A 26,020-nucleotide genomic window follows, 5' to 3' on the forward strand; every position below is an offset into this window, starting at 1 on the left:
ATATCAGTTTTGCAACAAAAATATTCTAGTATAAAATGTCTGCTAAGATTGTACATTTTGGGTCTTCTCAAACATTACAACATATTTGTTATATGTATTTTAAATTGTATTTTTTATATTAGGCAGTGCTACATTTTGTCTTCAGTTTGTTTGTAGAAAAACAATGACACCTCATCAAACAGTGACTTAAGTTAATATCTAGATTAGATTAGATTACTTTATTGTCAATACAAAATGCAAGCACAGTGTAACGAAATTAAGGAGGGTCTAACCAGAGTGCAAAACAGTCAGTTATATACACAATTATCAGTAGTTTGTACAAAATAAATGATACAAAAATAAAGGTGAATAGATGGGAAATGTATAAATAAGAATAAATACACAAGTTAATATCTATTTTGCACTTCTAACGTTACTTTATTTGTTAGCAGCACGATACTGTGTTAGGCTATAGCCTGTATTACAGTGTATTCCAGTTTTACACAGTAGTAGTAAATGTTCTGAAAGTCAATACAATTTGGTGAATAGCAAAGCTGGCACTTTCATTACTCGATATTCTTGCCATAAACAAATAACATAGTAATGACAACATTGCTGAATAAAATGGTTATAATACCACTTCAATGGCAGATCACTTTCTGAGTTCCTACCATTTTATCAGGTTTGTAGATGACAGAACATCTGGTTCAGGAGTCGCTAACTGAACGTTCAGGAAGGAGCCAGAAAACGATCCTGAAAATGAGACTTTTATTCAATAACCGCTCATTGCAACATTAGACATTTAATCTGTTTATCATACAGTGCAGAGTAAAAAATAACATCGCATCCAGACTTGAGGGCAGTCAAGAAGGAAATACAATCATCATCATCATTATATTGATATTCTCCAATGAGAAGGACGGGTAGCTGGAGGATCTGACCAATCAGAGCACAGTATGCGACTTACATGATTAGAACATCAAAAGGCCACTGACAGACTAGACAAAACTCATTTTCTCACACACACATGCATACACACACACACACACAGGCATACACATACACACACAGGCAGGCATACACACAGGCATACACACAGGAGTACACACAGGCAGGCATACACACAGGCAGGCATACACACAGGCAGGCATACACACACAGGCAGGCATACACACACAGGCATACACACACACACACAGGCATACACACACACACAGGCATACACACAGGCAGGCATACACACACAGGCATGCATACACACACACACACACACACACACACACACAGGCATACACACACAGGCATACACACACAGGCATACACACAGGCAGGCATACACACACAGGTATACACACAGGCAGGCATACACACACAGGCATACACACACACACACACACACACACAGGCATACACACACAGGCATACACACACACACAGCATAAAAACAGTGATTTCAAAATACATTGCTGACTTGTGAGTCAAATGTAATGCAGTATAAAATAAGTTAATTCTGATAGTTTCTTTGAGCGGGTGTTTACATTTTCATCAACAGCAGGAAGTAAACACTGATCACAACAGTTATATTGATGATGGCAGCGAGAGGACAAAACACTTCAGCATCACTTGACGTCGACCCAGTCTTTTTATTGGCACATACAAGTGTCCATACAAACGGAGGGAGGGTGGAGCTACTGCCCCCTCTCTGACCGGCTGATTGGCTGAGGCCTGCAGGCAGAGAGATGCCCGCCGTGCAGCCTGGGAAAAACCGGCTACTGGCTGTGCTTTTTTTGAAGAACATGAAGGAGCTGAGAACGGAGCGAGACGAGTGGCGATAAGGCAGAGAGGAAGAGCTGAGCTCAGAAGATCTGACACGTCTAGAAGGCGAGGATCTTGTCTCTCTGGACGGTGTCGAGGTCGTCGTCCATAGTCAGAAGGACCTAGCAGGGAAAAAAAGATGTGAGGGGTTAGTATACACAAGGGTGGGTCACAAAGGATTGGGCAGCTGGTTTTTTTTCCTCTACCTCCTTTTCCAAATTATGGGATTCAAAAAAGGCGAAATTCACAAATAGCTGAAACTCTTTATGGATGTGTTTGTACTGGTAAATCATGGGCGCAACATCTTTTGTGATAGAACCCTGAGAAAGGGAAGATAAACATTTCTAATGAGGCAACTTTATTCCATTGTTGGTGAATTGGCCGCATAATTGTACTGTTTGCCAGTTCCCATATAGCAACAATATATTAAAGTTTATTCAAGTGCACATACATTAATATAAATAATATGTTATTTACATATGCTTTTAATGAGTGTCCAGAACAAAGACAGATATCTATGTGACACACACATACACAAAAAATGAACATGATCGTACCAGGAAGGATCCGAACATGGCGATGGAGGAGAGGAAGTGCCAAATGTCGTGGTCATCAAAGAATGAAAGCAGGATGCAGTCCCGGTTGTGTTCGCGAGACTCCGCTGGAGTTTTCTGTGTTCGGAGAGGAAAACACACCAATAAACCACAACCAATAAAAAAAACACTCGCGGACCACCAAACTCCACAAATATCAAAAAACACATCGTTTTTCTAGAACAGATTACAAATCGCCTGAAAATGGTACAAACAAGTGGCAACATGTGTGACGAAGGTGTTGCGCTGGGCTATATCATGCAATTGAGAGTGAAACTTAACCTCGCTCCATTGCGGAGATATTCCCGCGAGAGTGCAAAATTCACTTTTTCATGTCTTTTCTACAGAAACATGTCCCCCCCTCTTTGTAAAGAGATTCTGAAAGTTTCATGAAAAAAGATTCTCTCTCTTTTTGTCCTGATCCATTTCTATAAAAACCTGCCTGAAAATGAGCTGATCAGATTTCGGCCACTTTGTGATGTCATAACGTTTTTTTCGCTTGTGTAACCATTAGCAAATCAGCAACCAAGGTAAACCCCCCCCCCCCCCCACCTCATCACCTGAATCTCCTCCTAGAGCACCATTGTGTTCTTTTTAACCAAATATCTCTCAGAGTGGCATGGGGAGGGGGTTCATTTGCATTTAAAGCTACCGTTACGTGCTCCCCTCCTTGTTGTATTTTCTGTCTCCCTGCTGGTGCACCTCGCCTATCCTAATCCCGGAAGACACTGTTCTTTTGATGATCTCTCTGCTGCTTTTGAGCTATAGACCCCACTGCAGCTGATGTTTTGATGTGTAGCCTTTATTTTGTTTCCCATAGGGTTTTTGTTTGATTTCCGGTTAGGGGAGGGAAGCTCTGGGTCCTACGGCCCGTGGTGTGGCTGGCTCGGGCCCCCTCCTTCTTTTTGTTTCTTTTGTCCAGTCCTCCAGACCTCGTTCGTTTGCCGGATGGCTTGTGTGAGTAAACGGCTGTACCTCAAATAAATGATCACTATCAAGTACTGGTTTTTTTGTGTGTTTTCTTTTATGCTGCGAGCCACTACCACGGAGTAGGGGGCGGGTCGTAACAGCTGCAGACACAGAGGCCGTTTCTCAATCGCGAGTAAAACTGCTGCAGAGCAACTATTTCAAGTATACTACCTCATCGAGTGGCGCCGAAGGACTGTTGAAATGCATGTTAAATGGCCAGCATTCTGCGCCACTCTATGACGTAGTATACTTGAAATAGTGGCTCTGCAGGATGTGGACTCGACATTGAGAAACGGCCAGAATCAGCACTTTTGAAACAGGGCTGAAACAGAGGGGATTATGGGATTCTACAATGATCTGTTTGGTGTTTGGAGCCAAACACTTCAGAGACATGTTTTGTATATGTCTGAGACCTTTAATATATTGATGAAAAACAGAATAATAGGGGACCTTTAAGAAATACAGAGCCAATGTGTGCTCTCACAGGCTAAAACTTTAGTCAACTAGGTGCAAGGGGCTAATGCTGCTTCTGTGTAACTCTGAATGTGTGTGTGTGTGTGTGTGTGTGTGTGTGTGTGTGTGTGTGTGTGTGTGTGTGTGTGTGTGTGTGTGTGTGTGTGTGTGTGTGTGTGTGTGTGTGTGTGTGTGTGTGTGTGTGTGTGTGTGTGTGTGTGTGTGTGTGTGTGTGTGTGTGTGTGTGTGTGTGTGTGTGTGTGTGTGTGTGTGTGTCTGACCTGCCAGGTGCTGAGACCCTGGAAGAAGAAAAACAGCGCGAAGCCCCACACCACGGCTGTGAACAGAATACACACCAACGCCAGACATCCGATCCTCTCACCGCTCCTCAACTGAAACACATACACAGAAAAACGTCAGAAATACAACAAAAAAAACGTTATTCTAATTAAAAACATGGAAATATGCAATGACACACCTTCATAATGATGTAAAAGGCAAAGTAGAGCAGCAGGTTGCAGATGGCGATGGCCAACAGGTAGGAGGCAAAGTCGTTGGGTCTCTCTAGGAGTCCAAAAGCAGCGCTGCAGAAAGGAAGTGAGACAGATGATTTAATCCTGTGACCTATATTTACATTTCAATTGTCTGGTTAGTGTTAGGTTAAAATATCACTTACAGAGACCAGTTGATTATGTTTCCCAGTACGAGCAGAACCATACGGTCCTGTCAGACAGAGGAGAGATGAATTAGAGGTAGACAAATGACTGAATACATGTAGAAGCATTTGAATGACACAATCTGATCCAAAAATCATCATTCGAGGACCCAACCACATCTTTAGTATAAACTAAATAATATTTTAAATACTGTGATTAATTGTAAGCTCAGAGTAATATGTGTTTAAAGGAATATCTTCATCAACAAAATGACCATTTGTATATCAATTTCTCAGCCTGTTACTTACAAGTTTTGATAACTTAAAAGTAAATGGGGTCCTGGTTAAGAACAGCAAAAATCTTTACACACAAATCCATTGAAGGAAGTGAGTAATTTAGTTTGAAGGTTATCTCGTGGGTGAATTATTGCTTTCAAACATGTTGTTGCAGCTGCTTCAGGTCATTACTCACAATGTACATGGGTCCACTGCACTGTCTGATGCAATCTGTGTAGAGGATGTTCAACATCCTGCGCATGATCCCAGAGTCTGCCGCAACAATATACAGACAAGTGTGAACTGCAGTCAAACACTAGTCCAGAGTGTTAGGCTCGAATCCAAAGCACCTTCACAGTTAATCAGTCAAAATAACACTTTTCAATGATTTATGATTATTCCTATGCATACATAAAAAAAATTAAAAAGCTAATATTGTTTTGTCTGTACAGTTAAATCGTGCTGCTACGCATTTGATCAGGAACAGATAAAAGCATTCATTGTAATTACAATACAACATTCATCTGTTCTTTTTGGCTAAAAAGAGCTGGTTTAGCTCATTTGTTTTGTCTATAGTTTCAGTTGTTCCTTACCCAGCCTCCATCGGCCCATGTAGTAGAGCTGTGTGCTGAGGAGCATGGTGGCCAGGATGTGGATCACAGAGAAAACAATCCAGAAGACCGTGTTTCCTTTCCCAAATACCTGAAAACAGAGTATCAAACACATACAAAATGTTACTTGTCTACTACATGGTGTGTGTGTGTGTGTGTGTGTGTGTGTGTGTGTGTGTGTGTGTGTGTGTGTGTGTGTGTGTGTGTGTGTGTGTGTGTGTGTGTGTGTGTGTGTGTGTGTGTGTGTGTGTGTGTGTGTGTGTGTGTGTGTGTGTGTGTGTGTGTTCAGGTTCTTTATTTGTACACATAGGTAGATTTTGTTTGCAGAGAAAAAGACAAGGGATCCATCCTGACACTAAGAACATACACAAACAACGGACACATCTCTAATAAAAGATCTCTATGTATGTATGTATGTATGTATGTATGTATGTATGTATGTATGTATGTATGTATGTATGTATGTATGTATGTATGTATGTATGTATGTATGTATGTATGTGTGTGTGTGTGTGTGTGTGTGCGTGCGTGCGTGCGTGCGTGCGTGCGTGCGTGCGTGCGTGCGTGCGTGCGTGCGTGCGTGCTTACCACTCCCAGCACAGAGAAGAAGATGACCCCGGCCAGGCAGGCGTATGCAGTGTAAGCACTTGCGTTAATGTCTGGGTGTCTCTTCTGATACAACTTTAACACACACAGCCCAGCAATCATGTACATGAAGGAGGTGTCTGCAGGAAATGAAGAAAAAGATGTCAACAAAACATATTTTTGTCGTATAAACATTGAAAGACCCAGATTATTTGCACAGAAGGGCATCGGGAAACTAAACTGCAATTTTCCATAAAAGTGACTTTAGCGTGGAATGGTAAACCTCTGAAACTAATATAGAGGACAATCTGCACAAATGTTATTCCGTTGGATCAACAATGGCTGCAGGTGATCTCAGAAAAAGGATTGTGGTCTGTGTGTAGTCAAAAAGAGGACCCATGCAGTCTTACCGAACTGGAAGTTGGTGTAGTTGGGACAGACGTGGTAGCATGCGCTGAGCAGACCCTCCATCATCAGAGCCGTTCCCATGGCATAATACAGACCATAGTGCTTTGGGATACCACACTCCTTTTGGGTGGGAGAAAGGAACATTGGGTTATAATTGAGCAATGAAGTTCAATAAATAGAACATTTGACATTGTGCCTGTATACTCCCTTCATTACTTCTTATTTATTGAAGCAATAAGTTACAAAATTGTGCTAATTTAGCTAAGATACTGTTTTTAATCACAAAAAATGTGTATTTACTTTGGAAACAGAGCTAAAAAACCCTCTTTGCTGGGTGACACACACATGATTCTAAGTGTCTCAGTGTGTTAACTTCTGTCCGTGTTACTCACCAGCGCGTTCAAATCGTTGCGGAACAGGGCCCGATTGTGGACGATATCTTTTTTGAGGATGATAAGGAGGAAGAGGAATCCCAGCAGCACGTAACCGAGGTTACTGAGGATGTTGTTGAACGCACTGTGTATGAAAAATGGTGTGTGACAAGGGTTTAAACACCGATATGTAACCTTCTAGCCATACTGTGGTTACGATAATACATTTGGCATCCAAACGCACCTCAGAGCTCCCAGAGGGTGGGCACACAGGAAGTTGTAGTAGCAGATGTCCTGGTTTCCTGTTACATTCACCACCTGAAGAAAGAAAGAGAGTCAGTTTACCTTCCATCTTTATTTATCATATTTTATTTCACAGATCGTCCATGTCTCATCAGTGTACCGTCTGGTAGGTGATGACCAGCTGGACGACTGGCAGTGCATAGAACACAGCAATAGTAGCAATGTTCCTGAAGGGAAAAGAGATCATTATAAGAACTTCCTCTGAATTGGGAGGATTTAGAAATCTTCACAAGTGTATCATTGTACTTCATTCAATTGTATTCTAACCAAGATCCTCACCAGAAGTAGATTTGGTATTTCTTGCTCAGAATCCTCTTGTCTTTGCGGGACAGGTCAGACACACATAGATATTTCTGTATTCAGGAGGGGATATTATTACACGTCATTACTCGTGGAATTAGCAACGGAAAGGAGAAGTGATATTTAAACATTGTGACAAAACCAAGCAATGTGCATTGAGATGGAGGGACTGGGCAAACCTTGGTGCGGACAATGTTTTTGTCTGACTTGATATCTTCCAGCGTGTCATAGTCGTCCTCCTCCACAGAGCTCAGAGACTCGTGCCTGCTTCGTCCAACGGCGTCCAGCGATCGCTCTGATGGAGAGAGAAAGGGAGTTCATGGAAGAAAAAGAGAAACAAGCCTCTCGTTTCATTGGTGGGACAATCTGGTGAATTACATGGATTCAAAGTTGTCCTTTTTTAAGGATGCAAAAGGTGTTTCAACACATCACACCTCTTAAAAAGTATTTGCATTGCAATGATTGTTGGTACTCTGATCCACCTAGTATCAAAAAAGATGTTGCTGTTTATTTCATTTGAATCAGATTAGGAATTTGCCACCTCCAGGCATCGACATTTGAGTCTCATTGATGTTTGATTCAAACGGCGCTGATTGGTTTGGTGCAACTATTAAAACGATTTTGCGGCAGTGTGTCACCGATGCGGATGGCTATGTGGTGAAGGTGATAGAGGATTGTGCGACGTTTGAAAGGCTTCTGTCCTGATGAACAAAGACACACAGAAGACAGGTGAGGGACCAGAAGAAGCTCATAAAAAGCTAACTGCAAGCCAGGCTGTGGAGACATACTGCAAAGTGAGGGGTGGGACAGAGGAACTGTGTGTGTCCATACCTATGTATCCATAGTTGTTGTCAGTGGATGTGGCGCTGTCAGTGATGGCCTCTGAACTGAGAGTGCTAACGTTGTCAGCTGGAGAAAAAAACAGAAGGATTTTTCATTATTAATATTATTCATAAAAGCTACTGTTAAAGAAAGACGTAAAGAAATCTCCGAAACTCACCAAACGATCCATATTCATACGCTGAGGCTGGAGTTTGGCCTGTGGAGATAAGCACGCACACATTTAGAAACACATTTAAAAGTATCGGTGCACACAATGAGCACCACTTCAACCAATACTTGTTAGTATCTTAAAGCTCCCATGTCATGGCCATTTCCACTGATCATAATTCCATTGTTGAGGTCTACTAAAATAGAAAAATACTGTGCAATTTTCCAAACTCACATTGGTTTCGCATACAGCATCTCTGTAAAGTACGTGTATTCAGCAGTATTCACTTTCTCCCCCCCTCCCTGTGAGCCCAGTGTGCTCTGATTGGTCGGTAAGTTGTGAATCGCGCTGAGCTTCGTGGAGGTGTGATTTCCTTGTTTAGCGATACACAGCCAAACACAGCCAAACTCAACCTGGACACACACAAAGTCACAGCCGAAATAAAAACAATAAGTGTGGCTTGATATTGATTAAGAAAAAGGTTTATAGGTTGATAAACGCTGTGAGAATGGGTCTGCAGAGAGAATTTTGCCGCGATCCCAACTGTCTGTTATCAGCCTGCAGCCAGGGAGGAGAAATCAGCAGAGCTGCCTGCACTGAGTGTGTGTGTGTGGATGGGTCAATTTGGACCAATCAGCCAGGGCTTAACGTAACGGCTCCGCGGACGTAACATAACGGCTCCACGGATTGGCCCATTTAGTTCCGGGTACGTGCTTTCGTGCTTTCTTTTCGTTTCACCAACGAGGCGTTTTGGGGAGGTATTTTCTGTGTTAGAGTTTTACTCGCTACAGGGTGTACTTTAAGGGTTTTGACTCTGCACACCGTTTAAAATGCAGAAAAACCTTCATAACACACAAGGGGACGGGTAATAACCGGAAAAGCATGACATGGGACCTTTAAGGCTACACACTAAAACACTACGTTATTAGTACATGAACACAGAGAGGTGAGGGATGCAAAAACACATGCAGGGCTCCAATTATTTCAGACTCTAAATGCCTACATTTGACAGTATTAGGAAGACAATGTGAGTGGGGAATGCTGCAGAATTTGTTGCAAAGAGTGGTGACTGCTGCAATGAAAGTGAATAGTTTAAAAAAAAGTCTCATGTTAGCATACACTGCAGTGAGCAGACACAGATACACACTGAGAGGTAGAGTTGGGCTAAAGAACCACAGAGGAGAATATATTAATCTCAGTAATTAACTACTGTATTTTTGATCTTGATAACTTCTATTTCATCCTTTAGTTTGTCCATTGTGTTGTTCGTATTGTTGACTATAATGTCATATACTGATGTTCATATTCTGATGTTCAGTAAACAAACAGTATAGCTGGGAGAAATAGTAGAATGTGTGAGAAATACAGGAAAACCTAATAAAAGTGAGTCATGTGTATCTGTATCTGCAAGCCATAAAAGCTTCATTTACTTGAAGTACTATCATTTTTATGTTACGACACAACCTCTAGAGCTCTATAGTCAATCACATCTCTTTATTGTTAGTCAATGAACACTGTTTATATGGCAGGAGAGTTATAGTATGTGAGCTAATGCAGGCAGAGCCTCTACAGACAGTTTTAAGTGCCAGGCAGGAGTAACAGTGTCGTTATACCATCTCCGTTCTTCCCAAGCAGAGAGGCTGAACCACACATAAGCATGAGGGAGAGAGAGCGAAAGACACACATTCATTACACAGAAATGTTTAACTCTACATTAAAACAGTTAATGTACTACTATACTGTCTGTTAGGGGTAATCTAACATTGAATATGGCACCTTCTCTCCAGTACACGTTCACAACTTTAAGAACATGGTACACTCCACACACCCTCTTACGAGCCCCTAATGGGCCGATCCATCGTAGCTAGTTGCTGGGTTACCTGTTTCCGCGGGCGACATGTCGGCAGCAATCTGAAACGCCTCTCTTTTCTTCATTCTGCAGAAAAAGAGAGGAAAAGAAATTAAAATCATTTGTATTCAGTGGAGTGCTCCTCTTGTGGTGCAGTTGTATAAATCTACTTTCTTCTTAGACACCCACTCACCTGGGTTGAACTAGGACCAGAATAACAACATGTATACATTGTGAACTTGTAAAGTAATGTTCTTTTACAAAGGGCTTAACGATTTTTAAACAAAATATATCCAGAAAAACCAAAACACTTAAGGTAAATACTCCAGTCTCTGTGGCTTCATCTGCTGTAATGACAATTGAAGGCGAGGTACATGGGAAGTTTATGTATCACTGCAAAGGATTCAATTATTCAAATATACAAATGCAAATGATCTCAGCAGTGAAACAAGCCTGGGTGTATGAAGTGTTTGCAACTAACTGTTGATTTAGTGTCAGAGAAAAGTGCTGAATCTTACCGCTTGTTCTCCACACAGGTCATGAGCAATACGAGCAGATAGAAGGAGAGGAAGATGCCCAGAATGAACAGCATGCCCCTCACATACACCTCCGCTGTGTGGAGAGAGACATACTGTTAGCATATTAACATGATAACACTGCAGGAGCTCGCCTGCACTGCAGAATGAAATTATATATCATCATTACAGCTTACAATTGGGGGAGACATACATTATATAACATGCAGCATGCATAAAAGCAACACTCGTTGTTTTGCATTATTTATTTCTCTATTAATTCAATTTCTAGAGAACAGAATGCTCGTTTATTACTTTTGGGAGACCTGGGTTTAATGAAAATCATCCTTCAAAATATCATAACTTTCCCCCAGTTGCATTGTATATTGTGCTGATATACCGAAAACAACCTTTTACTGCAATGGCACAATTATAAAGCTAATGGCGAACCTGAACCCGTATGGAAGCTTCTTAACTGTGGGCATTTAACAAATTCATTTTCCTCCAAATAATTCCAAAAAGCTCTGTGGTTTACAAGAAATCAATGTGGATTATTCCTCCCTCTGAACAGTATATATTTGTGAACATGTGACTTACAGTTGATAGCAGGGGTGACAACCACATCGATGAGCTTGCTGCGGTTGCCGGCGTCGATGAGCTCATCAGGACGGAGAGGGTAGAATCGCAGCGGACCGCCACACGCCTCGTCCTCTGTTTTTACCACTACCACCACATAGAAGCTGTTGCTGGGGAAATCTTTTCTCTAAATGACAGAGAAGGACAGAATATATATATGATATATGTTGTAATGGAAGAGCTGTATGCTTTGACACACAAGCTTTGACCATGTGAGCGACTGTGTGTCAGACCCTACCTGCACTGTGATGGCGCCTTTTTTGGTCATAGTCTGGTACATCCCAATGAAGGCCACATTGTTGTCAAGGTCATAGACTGGACACTAATAAGAAAGAGACAAGAAGAAAGACAAGCATGGAATATGAAACACAAAGACTTCAAAGATAAGATGAACAGGATTGCATAAAAATAACAATATTATATCAACCATTAACAACAAAGGTGATTAAAATATTACTTCTCAGAACATCATGAAATTGACAGTGTGGGCTCGGTAATGCAACGACATTGTCATGAACTTCATTTTGCCCTCATGTGGCCAAATGGTGGTACTGCATGCTGTCTACAACGCAGGGGGCATTTGAGGACATCAGAAGTCTGGTTTGAGGGGATGATGTAGGGAGGGGGAGAGTGTACCTGGATGTCCTGGATGGACATAACGGAGCAGGGAAAGGTCATGTCCGAGTTGACCTTGACGATCACAGTGTCCACCCCGTCTGGGAAGACATACTTGAAGTACTGAGAGAATGGGCAAAAGAAAGAATAGGGAAAAATATGAATATGAAGTAACGATCAACCCCTTTTTTATGTTTCCTAGCTTTTCCTCACTATCTTTATAATGCTTGAAAGAGGTTGGGATAGACAAAAAATGTGATGGAACATAGATAAATAAACTGAAGTACTGGTACAACAATTACCAACCTGATGGATTAAAGGGTTATGATTCAAGGGAGAGGTGCTACAAAAGGTCATAATGAAAAACTAGTTTGTTCCTCTTTTCAGGTAAAAGCAGAACGTGTTAGTCCAAAGGATGAAAAAAATGAAGTCAAAACATGCTTAAGAATTGTGTAAAATGTGAAATTCCCTTTATTCCTAATTAAGCTTTCCTAAATCCACTTTCATCGCTGTACCCAAGTCTAATAAAATATCCTGCCTCAATGACTACAGACCCATAGCCCTCACATCTGTGGCGATGAAATCATTTGAGCGCATCATTCTCAGGCACCTAAAAACCAGCACCTCCCCCCTCATGGACCCATATCAATTTGCTTACAGAACCAACAGATCCGTGGATGACGCTGTCAACCTGGCAATCCATCACACTCTACAACACCTGGAATCCCCCAACACCTACGCCCGCATCTTGTTCCTGGACTTCAGCTCCGCTTTCAACACCATCAACCCGGAAAAACTCTTCAATAAAACTAATGGTTATGAACACTGACCCCTGCATCTGTCACTGGATCCACAGCTTCCTCTGGAACAGACAACAACGGGTCAAAATAAACAACTCCACATCTCTCCCTCTGCACCTCAGTATAGGAGCTCCACAAGGCTGTGTCCTATCCCCCTGGTTATTCTCACTCTACACAAATCAACTCACATCTCAGCACTCCACAGTCAACATATATAAATACGCAGATGACACAACAATAACAGGACTCATCTCAAATAATAATGAAACACAATACCTCACTCAGATCCATCAAGCAGTCACCTGGTGCTCAGAAAATAACCTCCTACTTAACACAGCAAAAAACCCAAGAAATAATCATCGACTTCAGGCGAAAGCCACAGCCCAAATCACCTCTATCTATCTCCGGCAAACTCATTTCCACCACAGAATCACTCAAATTTCTTGGCACATCTTTCTGCGGCAGCTCAAGAAATACAGAGTGAGGAAACATCTCCTAATCCAGTTCTACACAGCCATCATCCAAAGCATCCTCGCATCATCCATCACAGTCTGGTACAGCAGTTCAGACAACCTCTCTCGGAATAAACTTCAACATATCGTCAATAAAGCATAAAAAGTCACCTGCAGTCCCCTTCCATCACTCGAATCACTTCACCACCAACGAACTGTCACAAGGGCAAAGAAAACCATTTCTGACCCCTCCCACCCAGCTCACCATGCCTTCCAACTTCTGCCCTTAGGGAGGCGCTACAGGTCACTGTCCACCAAAACCGCCCGCTTCAAAAACAGCTTCTTCCCCTTTGCAATACGGACACTAAATGGACTCTAAATAACCCCAATGAACAATCACAATCAATCACACCTTGAACTTTATGTATATATGTCATGATGTATGTATTTGCCCTGTGCTGTGTTTGTACTTTTTATTGTCTGTTTATTGTATGTTGAATTCAATTGTATGGAACAAGCTGTAATAAACTGCACTGAACACGAATTCCACTAGCTTGGCTGTGTGGTCATTAAAGATTCTAATCTAATCTAATCTTCTCTCAGGTTTCTCGTCATTGGTACCCTAACCCACACACTCTCCCTGTTTGCAACCTAGATATCAGTGAAGAAATGTTCAGTTTGTAGAGTAGCACGTGCCATACTAAGAAACACAACGGGGTTTTAACTCCAATATCTTGACTTGGGCTCTGTGTATCGGCCGATAAAAAGTACCAGGGTTTAATAATAAACTGTATGTATCACTGTTGGGAAGTGAAAGGAATATTTTTTTATGTGTGACGCAGAATCAGGCTTGACTTTAACATTGTATTACTTACTTTGTAAAACAATATATAACAAAGAAATACCTTAATAAATGTACTCGGTTTTTCCATTGTCACCAATACTGGACGCATATATGCAGTCGGTATCGGATCTCTAATAACAACACAAAGCTTTGGTATTGAGCTGTAATACCTGAGGTTGGGAGGGTGACGCGGTGAAGCTGAATTTCGTGTCCGTCCTGTAATCAAGGTTAAGAAAACATGTTAGACATACCAGTAACAGACCTGTTTGTGACTTTAAATCCTAGCTTAAAGTAACATTCATGAAGCTGAGAATGCAGGTAGCTGCTACACCGTGTGTTTGTGTGATTCTCTCAGATGTCACTCACTGCAGGGTGAAGCTTTCAACACGGCTGACCCTGAGCTGGTAGTTTGTTCCCTGGCTGGACAGGGTGGACACGTCCACAAAGAAGAACTGGTTCTCCGAGGAGGCCCGGGTCGGAGGCTGGCACAATGTCCGGCCCACATGATTGTAGGGATACTTTCTCTGATATCTGGAGAGAGATAGAACAAAAATAAACTCAAGTTACCATTCAACAGGTTTGAATTGGATGACATGAGTAAATCTATGTTTTCACAAGAGTTTTGAAGATTTCCAAAAATCGGATGTCAAATGTTCAGCTTTAGAGCTAATTATCTCATCACATAGTGCTCTACGGTGAGTGACATGCATTTCTGTCAAGTCTAGAGATTGTCCTGAACATTTTGATATGTAACACAAAAGTTGATTTAAGGAGACATCTAAAAATCAAGAAAATACCCTTAGACTCCAGAGGGTTAACAAGTATCTACACATGCATGGAAAAGTACTTTGAAATAAGTAATGGATGAATGTATTATAAAAACCAAAGCAAGAAAATGCACTTGGTAACTGAGGATGGAAATTATTTTATTAGATTACTTAATATAATAGCAGCATACGACATTACCAAGGATTGTTGTTTAGGAATCAGATGACCAACAGTAACTAAATAATGCATATTGAATTAGCTTTGAGCACAATTAAATCAATACCCAGCTCTAGAAAAATGTTTGCAAATGCAAACAGCATAGATCAAATTGAAGTGGGAATATTTAAAAAAGAACATGTAACAGAAACTACATGAAACAGAAGAAAGAAATACTGATGACTTTGAGAGTGGCTCATTTACAGTAAACAGGGCTCCTCAGAAATCTTCACACTTGAGGATCTTAAAAGGAGGAAGTGAAACACCAAGTTTTTTTAGTCACCTGCTAAAACATGCATGGCCATGAGACTGCACAGGCAAGACTGCAGTGAGGTTATTCTGGTGTTGCACAACCACACAAAGTACCTTGGAGTGTGGGAGACACATCGCAGATGGGCTGTGAGCCAATAGCTAATAAACAGCTGAACTTCTAACCTGTTATGAAAAAGGCTGTGTGCCTTATAACCAATGAGAAAACTCTGGAGCATATTTGAGGTGTTTTGTTTAGTCCCCACATTGACAACTGGTGAGTCTTAGTGCTTGCTTACTCCATCAAAGAAAGAAATCATTTGGATTCTATCAAATGTCCACATACAACTATGATATCTAAATAAGCAATATTCCTAAAAATGCAGCATTTCTTGGGATACATTTGACCCTGGATCTAAAACACATCCTTCTCCAACATATATCCAAAGATAAAGCACTGTTAGCATTTACAGATTTCCTTCACTTATATGGTTATTAATCACAGCTCTTGACAACAGACAAGAACATTAGCTCTATCTCATGACCAGAAGTCATATCGCTTTACTGTCTAGTGAAAGCAGCAACAGGACGCCATACACTCCCTAGGAGAAACCTTGGGCTATTGCTCTCAGTATCATCTGAGTGTCTGCAGTCAATTACAAGAACATACATAAAAGCCTAGTTAAACAGACACAAGCCTATTCATTGGGGTGGAGACTTCCATAATTGATTTTTGTCGGTGTAAGTATTGTTTCAAAAATATTACAACATACAGCTCTATCACAACCTACGACTGGTTAGTTCCCTTTCTTTTCTAATTTTCTATAGAAACGTTTTCACATCTAAACACATTTAAGTGTGTAGTTGTTCAATTTACCAAAGAGGAAGTCGTGTATGCCCTAATGGTTTGGAAAACGTATTTGGTCTATGAAGTAGAGTGGACAGTACTGATTCATTGCACAACCATGTGTTGTATAAGGACAACAAACTATTATTGTTAATTATCCTATTAAGCAAATATTAGCCCGGCTCTACAATTCACAGAATATAATTGACTAAAACCTCAGAGGATTTAGGGTAATAGCTAGGATGTTGCTATGGCAAGCAGAAGCCAATAAGGCATTATGCTGGTAATCAGGTAATAAACTGTAAATGTTGTTGGATTGTTAGGACTTCAGAAGTGAATGACCAAAAACAAAGTCTACATCAGATGTTATGATTCCAGATGTGTCACAACTAGGGCATGTAAAGTTAAAATACTCACAAGCCTCTTAAAATTAGAGGGATTTGAAAGGACAGCACAGCTTGCTTCTGTCGTACCACAAACAATATGGGACTATCAGAACCTCGTGACAACACGTCCACAGTCACACGAACTCCCTCCGTCTGACACCCAGAGAAATAGAAAACAAACATATTATTCAATTGCGTCATATTAAGCTATAAACAAATGTAACAGTTTGGCGATGTAAACTCACCTTGTTCCTGGAGATAGTGTGATTAAAAGCATAGATGGTCTGGTTCTGATTTGTTACAGTGTCATTGTATGTCACATCAAACTCGGCCTCTTTCTGGACCACATTTGTACTCTCCTCAACCGCCCCAATGCCGCAAACACACTGGCTCACACAGAACCAGAGCAGGGCTGGTCGGATCCAACCAGCAGGTCCACAGCTGTTTTTATGTCGAGACTTCCAGCAACTCCTTAACACCATTTTGTCGGACACCGTCTTCCTAAACTGAAACGTGATTCGAGCCTGCGTGGCAATAGTACTAACCGCTCCACCCCATTCATCAACAAATATAAGGATAGTTAGCTAGCTTTACTTTGGCACTGCTATAACAGACAATAACAGCTGCAAAGCTAAAGAGAAAGCTACGTGTTTACCTTTAGATACAGATTAACGGCTTGTCCTATTTGCAAATAATCGAAGCTCTCTGCTGTGCGACCAAGAACAGGTCCCAACACAACACGATTGATGAAAATGATACTCAATTCCTCTTTATCTGAGAGACTGACCAGCTGTTAGCTCGCAGTGCTAACGTTAGCACTGATGGGCAGGACGTCGGTAAGGCAGCTCCATGTTTTGATCGGAGTTTTAGTTCCAGCTTCGCGGACCGAAAAATGTTAAAGTGTTCAAGTCTTTCCAATACCAGCGGTTGTCACGGCATGTGTTTGCGGCGCTGCGGCATTGTGAAAGTATTTCTCGGACGGAGAGTGAATAGATTTTGCATGTTTATGATATGAAAAATCGGAGACATTAGCGCCCCCCTCCACGCTCAGACAGTAAACAAACGGTGCGACGTCATGACGTAATGTCTCTGTCTTCTAGAACTGATTTTTTAGTAGGCCTAATCCTAAACCATGTTTCTTAAAAATAGTTAATTTAGGCAATGCAAGTCCTGTTTCCAGATACATAATTCAATTTATTCCAAATCAACCTATCAGTTTAGGCAACTATCTACAACCGTGGTGAACAGCTTTTTTCTGTAGGCCTACAAATGTATGAAATGCATTTGTACTATTTATATTATTATATATTTGTCAAGACTTCTCATCTTAATTTAATTAACATTACAAGCTCTCCACTCACTTTTAAATACACAATTCAGCTAATTTATACCAAATCAACATATCAGTTCATGCAATACAACTATTTACATACAGTATATAGTGAACAGCTTTTTTTAGTAGGCCTACATGTCTGAAATTAACCTTTTTTTTTAAATTATTAAATATTTGTATGAGTTCTAAACCCAGACAAGCTAACATTATTAGATATGAAATAATTAGAAATAAAGAGTTTGGATAAAGTTAGAGTCCACACCTTATGCCTTTTTCATAATATAAATAAAGAGCCATTGTTCTATTTGTTCTACTATTTTGATCAATAAAATGTTATTACCACATATTTGCTAACCTTTATGATAAGGAACATATAACATACATATTAGCAAATGGGATGTGATGTTATATAAGAGAGCAAAATCCCCTCTAGCTTCTGATCATTATTTGCATTTTTGGCTACATCCATATTTTGTCATAATGAGCTGTCAGGTATCATTGATCCTCCTCCCTGTGATCTTTTTGCACCCAGTTGCCTCCACAAAGTCTTCTACAGGCGGCCTAATGGCAGCCTTATACTATTTTGCATATCTATAAACAACCAAGTACTCCTATTATTTATGTTTTAGTCTTTTTGTGTCTGGGTCTGCGTAATCATAAATCATATTTCTTCGAAATTGTTAATGGTGGCGATGCAGGCCCTGTTTTTTAGATACGTCATTCAGCTAAACACAATCAACAAGTCAGTTTATGCGATTATCTCAAACCTATTCACCTACATTGAACACGATTCTGTTTAGGGCCCTGGGAAGCAGGGCAGCTGCCAGTTCTGCTCTTATATTGTCTTATCCAGTTTAGGGTAACATGATGCAGGAACTCTTTTCTACCATGCAGTGGTGCTGTCTACAACCATGTCAGAAGGCTGTAGAATAGAATAAAATACAAACAATCTCCCCTCATATTTAAATTGCAGAAATCCAAAAAGATGTTTGTTCAATGCGTCTCGTAGTATTAATTTTGTGTCACTGGTTGGCACATTGTATAGAAGCTATCAAAAACGATATGTATATAAAAATATGTCTGTAGAATAAATTACACACAAACAAAAATAATGACGCTACATGAGACGACTTTAATAATATAGTTTACACTCATATGGACAATTCAACCTGAAAGCATGGACAAAATAATGAATAGGCCTATACTAAAACAGTTAGGCCTATGTGATGGTCCCCAAGACCCCCCCCCAGTGTTTAAGCGAGAGTGTATAAATCAAAAAGAATATGTATTAAACTAAGAATTGTTGCCTTTAATTGTGAGCAAAGACAAAGCCTTTCATATCTGCAGGTTCAACAGAGTCTGCTGAGAATAAACAAAAATACATTCTGGTCTATTCACGTTTTTAAGTGACCATAAATGCTCCTGACACACTTGGCTGTAGGCATACCCATATTCATATAAGTGATAGTGATATAATTTATTTTAAACTATGAAATAGGCAAATATAGGCTACTAGTAAAATGTATGTTTGGTGTCAAAGGGTTAATAACACTATGTGAACTGTTCATGAGTGTTAGATGTAAAAAGCATTTGATCAAATAGGAATACGTAGCTTTGACTCATAATAGCAGGTTGTTCACGAACACCGAATGGCCATAATTTGTCTGTCAAACTGCTTGAACGTGTGAAGAACTATTCATTTCTAGAAATATTCATGTTGTCTGTTTTCCTGAACCTTATTATGTGTATCTGTCATTTCAACGTTAGAGTGCTGTACTCCTTTTAAGCCTTACTGATCATCATACACAGTGCAGCAGTTTGCAAAGAATCACTGAATCATGGGAACCAAAGTGATAATGCGCACTTCTTTGTCGCCAAGGCAACCACAATACGTTGCTGTGGATGAAGTCATTTGTTACGCTGATCGTTGCCACGGTTACAACCTAGAGAGGGCGCTGCGGAGGAGCGTTCCACGTAAAATGACGCAGGGCGGGGGCGTGCCCGTGATGCGCGCTGCGCAAGGCTGCTTGTTGTTCCCGCAGAGAGGCGAGAAGATGGCGGCCGTGTCAAGCGGAGGTGCTGCTGGGTCCGCTGCGGCCGGGATTACGCACTCTGCCCGACCGACCCACGCAGGCATGGGCTCCCAGAACAGAGCCCAGCCACCCTCCGGTATCAGCCACTCCGGTCGCACCAGCACGGCCCCCGGGTGCATCACCAATCCCGGCCACACTTCGGCCACCAGGCCCCCCCCAGCCCGAGTGGGCCACTACGAAATCGAGCGGACCATCGGCAAGGGAAATTTCGCGGTTGTTAAACTAGCCACACACATAATTACCAAAGCAAAGGTAAGAACATTGATGTCCGAGCTTTATCTAGGAACATATACGCGTTGTCATTATTTCATTTTCGGTCTTTTCGACCATGTAGTCGGGATGACGCTGGGGCCTTTAGGCTCTGGAGACACAGCTTTGGTGACACCGCTGCTTGTTGGGGGGGTCCATCCGACACGGGGCATCACTTCTAACTACTGGATACAAGCGCTATTGGCATAGGATATATCTCGTTTTACATATATTAGGTAGTAGTGTGTTTTACGCAAAGCTCAAAAGGCCTGGGGTTAATGTATGTGTAGAGGACGGAGAGAAGGGTATTGACGAAGATGAGAAGAGGAGACAGAAATGTTCCGACTGTACGTTAGGAGCTAGCTTAGCTTACTAGCTAATTAGCTGTTTGGCTAGATGCAGATATATTTAAGGCTTGCCAACACACACGTTTAAAAAGTTAGCTTGATCTTGCTACGTAACTAAAGTAAAGAGCTGCTAAAGTTGATGGACGTAGTTTTTCAAGTATTATGACTCTTCACGAAATTCAACGTAAAAGTACCACTCAACTGTTTGAAGCAGATGCAGACACTGTAGCTGTTTTAAGTTTTACAATTCGCTTTTATCATTTCGCTTTTCTTACAACTTAATAATACAACCGTTATTTCACGGTGTAATTAAACCAGTTTGTGCACCACTTTGTATGTTATTAAAATATCACAATAACTAACTGGATGCCATTTTATGAGGCCTTTCGGACAAGAAAACATTGACATGGCAACATTTTTGGTTTGAAAACTGCCACCACACACTTTGAGTGTACGTAGATGCTTTTGCATCAAGTGAGCGACTGTTAGCAGTATACTGGATGATTGGCGTAATCAATTGCAGACTCTATTATCAACAAGTTACATATTCACGCAAAGCACTATCATTAATGAGTAGGTGGGTTACATTGAGGTTTTCTCCAAGTCGATCTAGTGCTACAATTGTATAAGCCTGATCATTAAACTTAGAATTGTACCCATGCTTTTAAAAGGGACTGTTAACATTATATTTTGACCTTTATTATAGATAGGGGAAATGTGGGACCTTACAAGTGGAAGAAGTTGCTTAACTAAGTAGTGTTTATCTTTTCTGTTGACCTTTTGGATTAGGTTCCTCAATGTTTAAAGGCTCTATTTGCCTGTATGTCGTCTCTTAACACTTTAGATAACATCTATGTCTTCTTGGCCTTCATGATGGTGTAATAAAGTGCATTTGACAACCGCAGAATCAGACATACATCTGTTCTACTTATGACCATATGTTTAAGGTAGTGACATGAGATGATGATATGAAGATTGTGATCAATATGCAATTCCCCTATAATGGAGACTTGGTTAAACACAAAACAAACGAAGGGTGGCTGAGCCTAAGCTTACAAAGTACTCCTGCAACATTATTTGTATGTGTGTCACAAGCCCACAAGTGTGCAGCTTTACATCTATGCCCTTGTTGACATACACACACACACACACACACACACACACACACACACACACACACACACACACACACACACACACACACACACACACACACACACACACACACACACACACACACACACACACACACACACACACACACACACACACACACACACACACACACACACACACACACACACACACACACACACAGACAGAGACAGTCATTTGTGTGTTTTGCTCCACATCTCAGATAACCTTCCATTTAGTTTCATAAAGCCAAAATACCCTTGGGTCAGGGTAGTGTTTTTTTTTCAATGCTGCAGGATATGTATCTGAAGGACTATAGCTGTGTTGATATGACTGTAATGTAATTTACAGACTTGTAGGTGTGAGCACAGTGTTTTCTGTTTGCCATTAAAGCTATACAAAGACAGTAGCTGTGTTATAGGGTGAAAGATTGATGAGCTGTTTATGACGCTTTTCTTATGTGTAAGCCTGTTTATGCTTGCCTGTATGTGTGTGTGTGTCTGTCTGTGTCGGGCTGGCTGTCTGTGTGACTGAGTGTGAGAGATGGGCAGAGGACAAAATGACCGTGGAACACGTACAGAAAGAATGAAAGAGAGTCCTTGTTTGTCGACTACTGATGGGGATCACAGACAGAGCAGTCAGATTATGGTTTTTCACCAACCAGCACCCCAGTTGCTCATGAATATTGGAGGATTGTGTAGTTTTAGATGCCTGTGGATACCATGAAGAATATCGATATGATGATCAGTCATCAGATAAAATGTTCCTCTGAGCCTTGTTTTATGGCCTAGGTTTTATAATGATCCATTGAGAAATGCTGACAAGTCAAAGGTAGCCTAACAACTCTCTCCATCGTTAGATAGGGCTGTTGATATCCTGCAGTGTCACACAGCAGTGGACACGATTATTTATATTATTTGCTAATTTGTGTGTATGTTTGTTAACACAGACAGTCACAAAACACACACTTTCGATGGTGGTTGGTGAGTAAGCTGCATGTGGATGCTGTAATAGTGAAAGTTAATCTCTTCCAGACAAAGGCCAGATAGCGAGATAGAAGTCAAAACATTTTGATTGATACACTCATACAAAGATAAACACTTGAAGTTTTCTTGGTTACACTGTGAACTAAATAAACTCTAAAACACGTGTTTCAAATGTGGCTTGCATAGTACACATCAACACTATTTAGATTGAAAAACAATACCATTTGTATTCAAGTCTGTCTCCATTCTTTGATGCAAATTGGTCAAAGCCAGTGTTGTTCATGTCCACCACTCGAAGTCATGATAAAATGTCCTTGAAAGCATGTTCAAGAATGTTCATTGTGTACACATGTTGTGTATTAGGTATCACATACAGCTTGTTGAAAGCATATGTTTACAAGCATTATTTTCCAGTTGACTGACGATATAGAACTGTTCGCCCTTCACCACAATTTGTTAGGCTATTTATCAGGTCTGTAGTTGCCTTTTTGTTTCAATGCACTTTACTTGAAATGATATTTCACATCCTGGCAACATTCCATTACAGATGGCTCGTTTGCATCCATTCTAGGCCACCATTGGCTATTGAATGGAATTCTGTTTCTCTCTGCACACTTTATTGGTTTCTCAATTAAATGTTTGATCAATGCTCTGGATGTGATATAGCAGAAATAGTTATTAGTCAGGTGTAATACAACTTTGGTCCTGCTGGCCTCTAGGTAAATGCTGAGTGCTAATATTCAGTGATGGCGACACAAGCACAGGTCTATTGTTGCAGATTTTTGTAGCAATACTCAGCTGCAGGGCAGAAATAAACAAACACATTTGTCTACTGACTAATAATTTGACATTCATTTGTTGAATGTCTAAGCATAACATTTTAAATCACCAGAACCTGAAGTTTTATTTAAAGATTCCTGAATTAATCTGATTGCGTGCTAAAACTGAGAAGGATTTATTTCCACATAATATGAAATAAAATACCCTGTGATCGTGTCTCGTCTAGTCTACATTAAGCAGTCACCAGTACATTTCGTAGCCTTATTCTGTCATAATAGGCTCCATCAATACCATGAATATTTGCATGTAACGTATCGTTCGTCACGTAGTCAGCCATCAGCCCTGCTTTTTGTCTTCAGTGCTGTACCTGTTTACCAACAACGTATCATACTTGCGTTGTTATTTTATTAACAATCTTTTCCTGTGGGCAATAGTCACAGTTGAATTCCCCCCCGAAAGTGCAATGTTTGCGTATGTGCAAACTTGTGTGAAATAGATTGAGGTATTGAGGTTTGGTCCGTGCCCTTGTGTGACCTGACTGAGGATCGGAGACACTTAGAAAAAGCCCTCTGTTTTGTTGTGCCCTCATCAAGGCGAGTGGTATTGGCAAAAGATGGCACTATGTGACATGTCCTGACCTGTCTGTCTGTGGGGAAGCCGCTTTTTTCCTTTCCTCTTGTTCCTGTCTTCTCCTCTTTGCTCTATAGTGTTTCAAATGCAAGGGAAGGATGAGCAGGAGGAAGAGGCCATGCAGGAAGGTAACGTTAGGTAACATGCCTAATGTACTGTGTAACTATTCCACTCACTCCCTTAGTCACTCGCGCACAGCTCTCTAAAATGAGGCATCCCCTCTCTGTTTCCCAAAGGCACACATTCAAATGTGATTTGGTTTGGGTGAATAATATGACAATTCCTGTTTTTTTTCCTTCTTGACTGATCTCCTTGCCCTCTGGTCATATCCTGCTGCATTCAAAGTAGTGTTTATCTGCAGCCAGTCGGCTTCAAAAGAACACAGCTCAGACTGTGTGTGTCCTCCGGTACATGACATGAGGGAGGACAGTGTATGCTTCATCAGTACGATCCTATCCCGTTCCTGTTTCTGCCCCAGACTGATGCCAGCAGTGTGTGTGTTTGTGTGTTTCTGCATGCCACATACTGACAAGTACATGGCAGCACACACTGTGGCACTTTAAAATCACAACTTTGTGTCATCATCATCATCATCATCATCCACAGAGCTGTTTGTTGTCAGAGACGACTGTGAGTTGCCAAGGCTCCTAGTTGGAGAAAGGTCGCTCCATTGAAGTCCTACTGGTTTCCATAGAGATGATGGTGGTTCCAGCACTCAGCCACCACTTCGGAATGGAAATGGCTTGCAATTGGTTGAGCTCATTGTATGTCATGAAAAAAGCGTGTTTTAATTACGTTATTATGCTGTGTTTTATGTCACTGTAAGCTGGATGGAACCAAATTAGCCAGGTGTGCTTTGGGTTTGACATTGAGTTGATTGATTAGTGAAGAAGGTTGTAGCTCTGCCGGTTCCTATTCCTCCAACTAGAAACCACAGCTGTGATGGACAAGAGCTAAGGTCTTCGCTCGATGCTGCTGCTTCCACCATGGTGTTCATTACTGGCCTGTGTACTGAGAGTTGGTCATATAGATACAATCCTCTATTAAGGTATACGCAACATTATATATTGTGATATATGGTACATTTTCTGGAGAATCAATTGAAACTGCTAGGGGATTAAATACCCAGACTGGTTTGTTATTGACTTATGCAGCACAAATAAATCACAGTACACTCACTACACTGACATTTATGGATATTAAGAGGCATAGCTATGTTCTATTTATGTGTTATGTTTGTGAACCCTAAAACATCTGGCAGGAAGATTTTTTAACATTTCTATACTAAAAAAAGGAGATGTCCGACGCACTTCCCTAGTATCTCCGATTGAAACATACTGTACCACTATGGGCAGCACAACAATGAAAAATGATTAATATTTTACATTTATTGTCTACTTATCTCAAATGACTTACAAGATAACAAAATAAAAAGCAGCACCCAGGACGTTACAGTAAAACATCCTGGGTGCCATGGCATGCATCACTTACAGCAGTCCATCTCCTATCCCGTGATCCAGTCTCGGTTGAACAGAGGGCAGCAGCGTGTCGAGAGGTCACACCCCCCCGCCGTCCCGTAGTTACTCATGCCACCAATAGTTATTTGAACATGGATGGTATGGTTTTATCAGACCAATAAGAAAGGTTTGTGTGGGAAACACTGACCCGTATACGGATATGTTTCTACTGCAAAACTGGACTTGGGCTGGGTTCCTCTTTGTAAACACCAATCAACCACGAGGGGAATGTGGACCGTGCAGTCAACCGGTAGTGTTTTCTTTTGAAGCTATAATACTTAATTGAATATGTCAAGTTTCTTCAGGTAGGTTGAAATAATTTATTTGCCGTACAGCGAATGATTTTGCATTGCTGTTAAAAATGAAGTATTCATTGATACCACAATAAACAATATCAATTATGATGATTTGTTTGATTTTATATAATGTGTTTTTTTTTATTATCAGCATTGACTTGAAGTTATA

The 26,020-nt window shown here is 40.9% G+C and overlaps 2 protein-coding genes and 1 long non-coding RNA gene across 8 annotated transcripts in view; 2 read left to right on the top strand and 1 right to left on the bottom strand.

Moving 5' to 3' along the window:
* The first annotated feature begins 225 nt into the window (after positions 1 to 225).
* On the top strand, positions 226 to 1,729 carry LOC307035433. Its single transcript, XR_013807106.1, has 3 exons — positions 226 to 1,126; positions 1,281 to 1,324; positions 1,355 to 1,729. It is a non-coding gene; the product is annotated as an uncharacterized lncRNA (long non-coding RNA).
* Positions 1,370 to 17,537, bottom strand: sidt2 (SID1 transmembrane family, member 2). Of its 4 annotated transcripts, XM_079674727.1 has the most exons (27): positions 16,732 to 17,537; positions 16,518 to 16,639; positions 14,387 to 14,551; positions 14,191 to 14,236; positions 11,946 to 12,047; positions 11,548 to 11,631; positions 11,271 to 11,436; positions 10,677 to 10,770; positions 10,190 to 10,245; positions 9,923 to 9,949; positions 8,319 to 8,357; positions 8,150 to 8,227; positions 7,957 to 8,019; positions 7,498 to 7,613; positions 7,298 to 7,371; positions 7,119 to 7,185; positions 6,960 to 7,033; positions 6,737 to 6,860; positions 6,347 to 6,464; positions 5,940 to 6,076; positions 5,334 to 5,442; positions 4,937 to 5,013; positions 4,486 to 4,532; positions 4,288 to 4,393; positions 4,091 to 4,201; positions 2,352 to 2,465; positions 1,370 to 1,916 (listed from the first exon to the last, which is right to left on the bottom strand). In XM_079674727.1, exons 1-27 carry the CDS (start codon positions 16,966 to 16,968, stop codon positions 1,854 to 1,856), a joined length of 2,616 nt encoding a protein of 871 aa, XP_079530853.1. In that variant the 5' UTR covers positions 16,969 to 17,537; the 3' UTR covers positions 1,370 to 1,853. The 4 variants fall into 4 exon arrangements, with proteins under 4 accessions (XP_079530853.1, XP_079530854.1, XP_079530855.1 ...); XM_079674728.1 differs by lacking the exon at positions 9,923 to 9,949; XM_079674729.1 differs by lacking the exon at positions 7,957 to 8,019 and having other exon boundaries at positions 1,371 to 1,916.
* Positions 17,538 to 19,827: 2,290 nt separating this feature from the next.
* The window catches only part of sik3 (SIK family kinase 3), a 34,843-nt gene continuing 28,650 nt past the window's right edge, over positions 19,828 to 26,020 (top strand). For all 3 annotated transcript variants that reach the window (XM_079676880.1, XM_079676881.1, XM_079676882.1), the window contains exon 1: positions 19,828 to 20,164. In XM_079676880.1, coding sequence (XP_079533006.1) covers positions 19,874 to 20,164 — 291 coding nt within the window. In that variant the 5' untranslated portion in view covers positions 19,828 to 19,873. The remainder of the gene's footprint in view (positions 20,165 to 26,020) is intronic.

This window comes from Notothenia rossii (assembly GCF_949606895.1).
Source record: "Notothenia rossii genome assembly, chromosome: 4".
In the NCBI taxonomy this organism is placed as follows: Eukaryota; Metazoa; Chordata; class Actinopteri; order Perciformes; family Nototheniidae; genus Notothenia; species Notothenia rossii.

What these genes read in the sequence shown, in the direction of transcription:
- sidt2 (XM_079674727.1), bottom strand. Translation starts at nt 16,968, where the DNA reads ATGGTGTTAAGGAGTTGCTGGAAGTCTCGACATAAAAACAGCTGTGGA. An exon ending in AAGGCGCCATCACAGTGCAG is followed by an intron (nt 11,437 to 11,547) that starts GTAGGGTCTGAC and finishes TCTGTCATTTAG; the next exon opens with AGAAAAGATTTCCCCAGCAA. An exon ending in TGTCACCCCTGCTATCAACT is followed by an intron (nt 10,771 to 11,270) that starts GTAAGTCACATG and finishes CTCTCCACACAG; the next exon opens with CGGAGGTGTATGTGAGGGGC.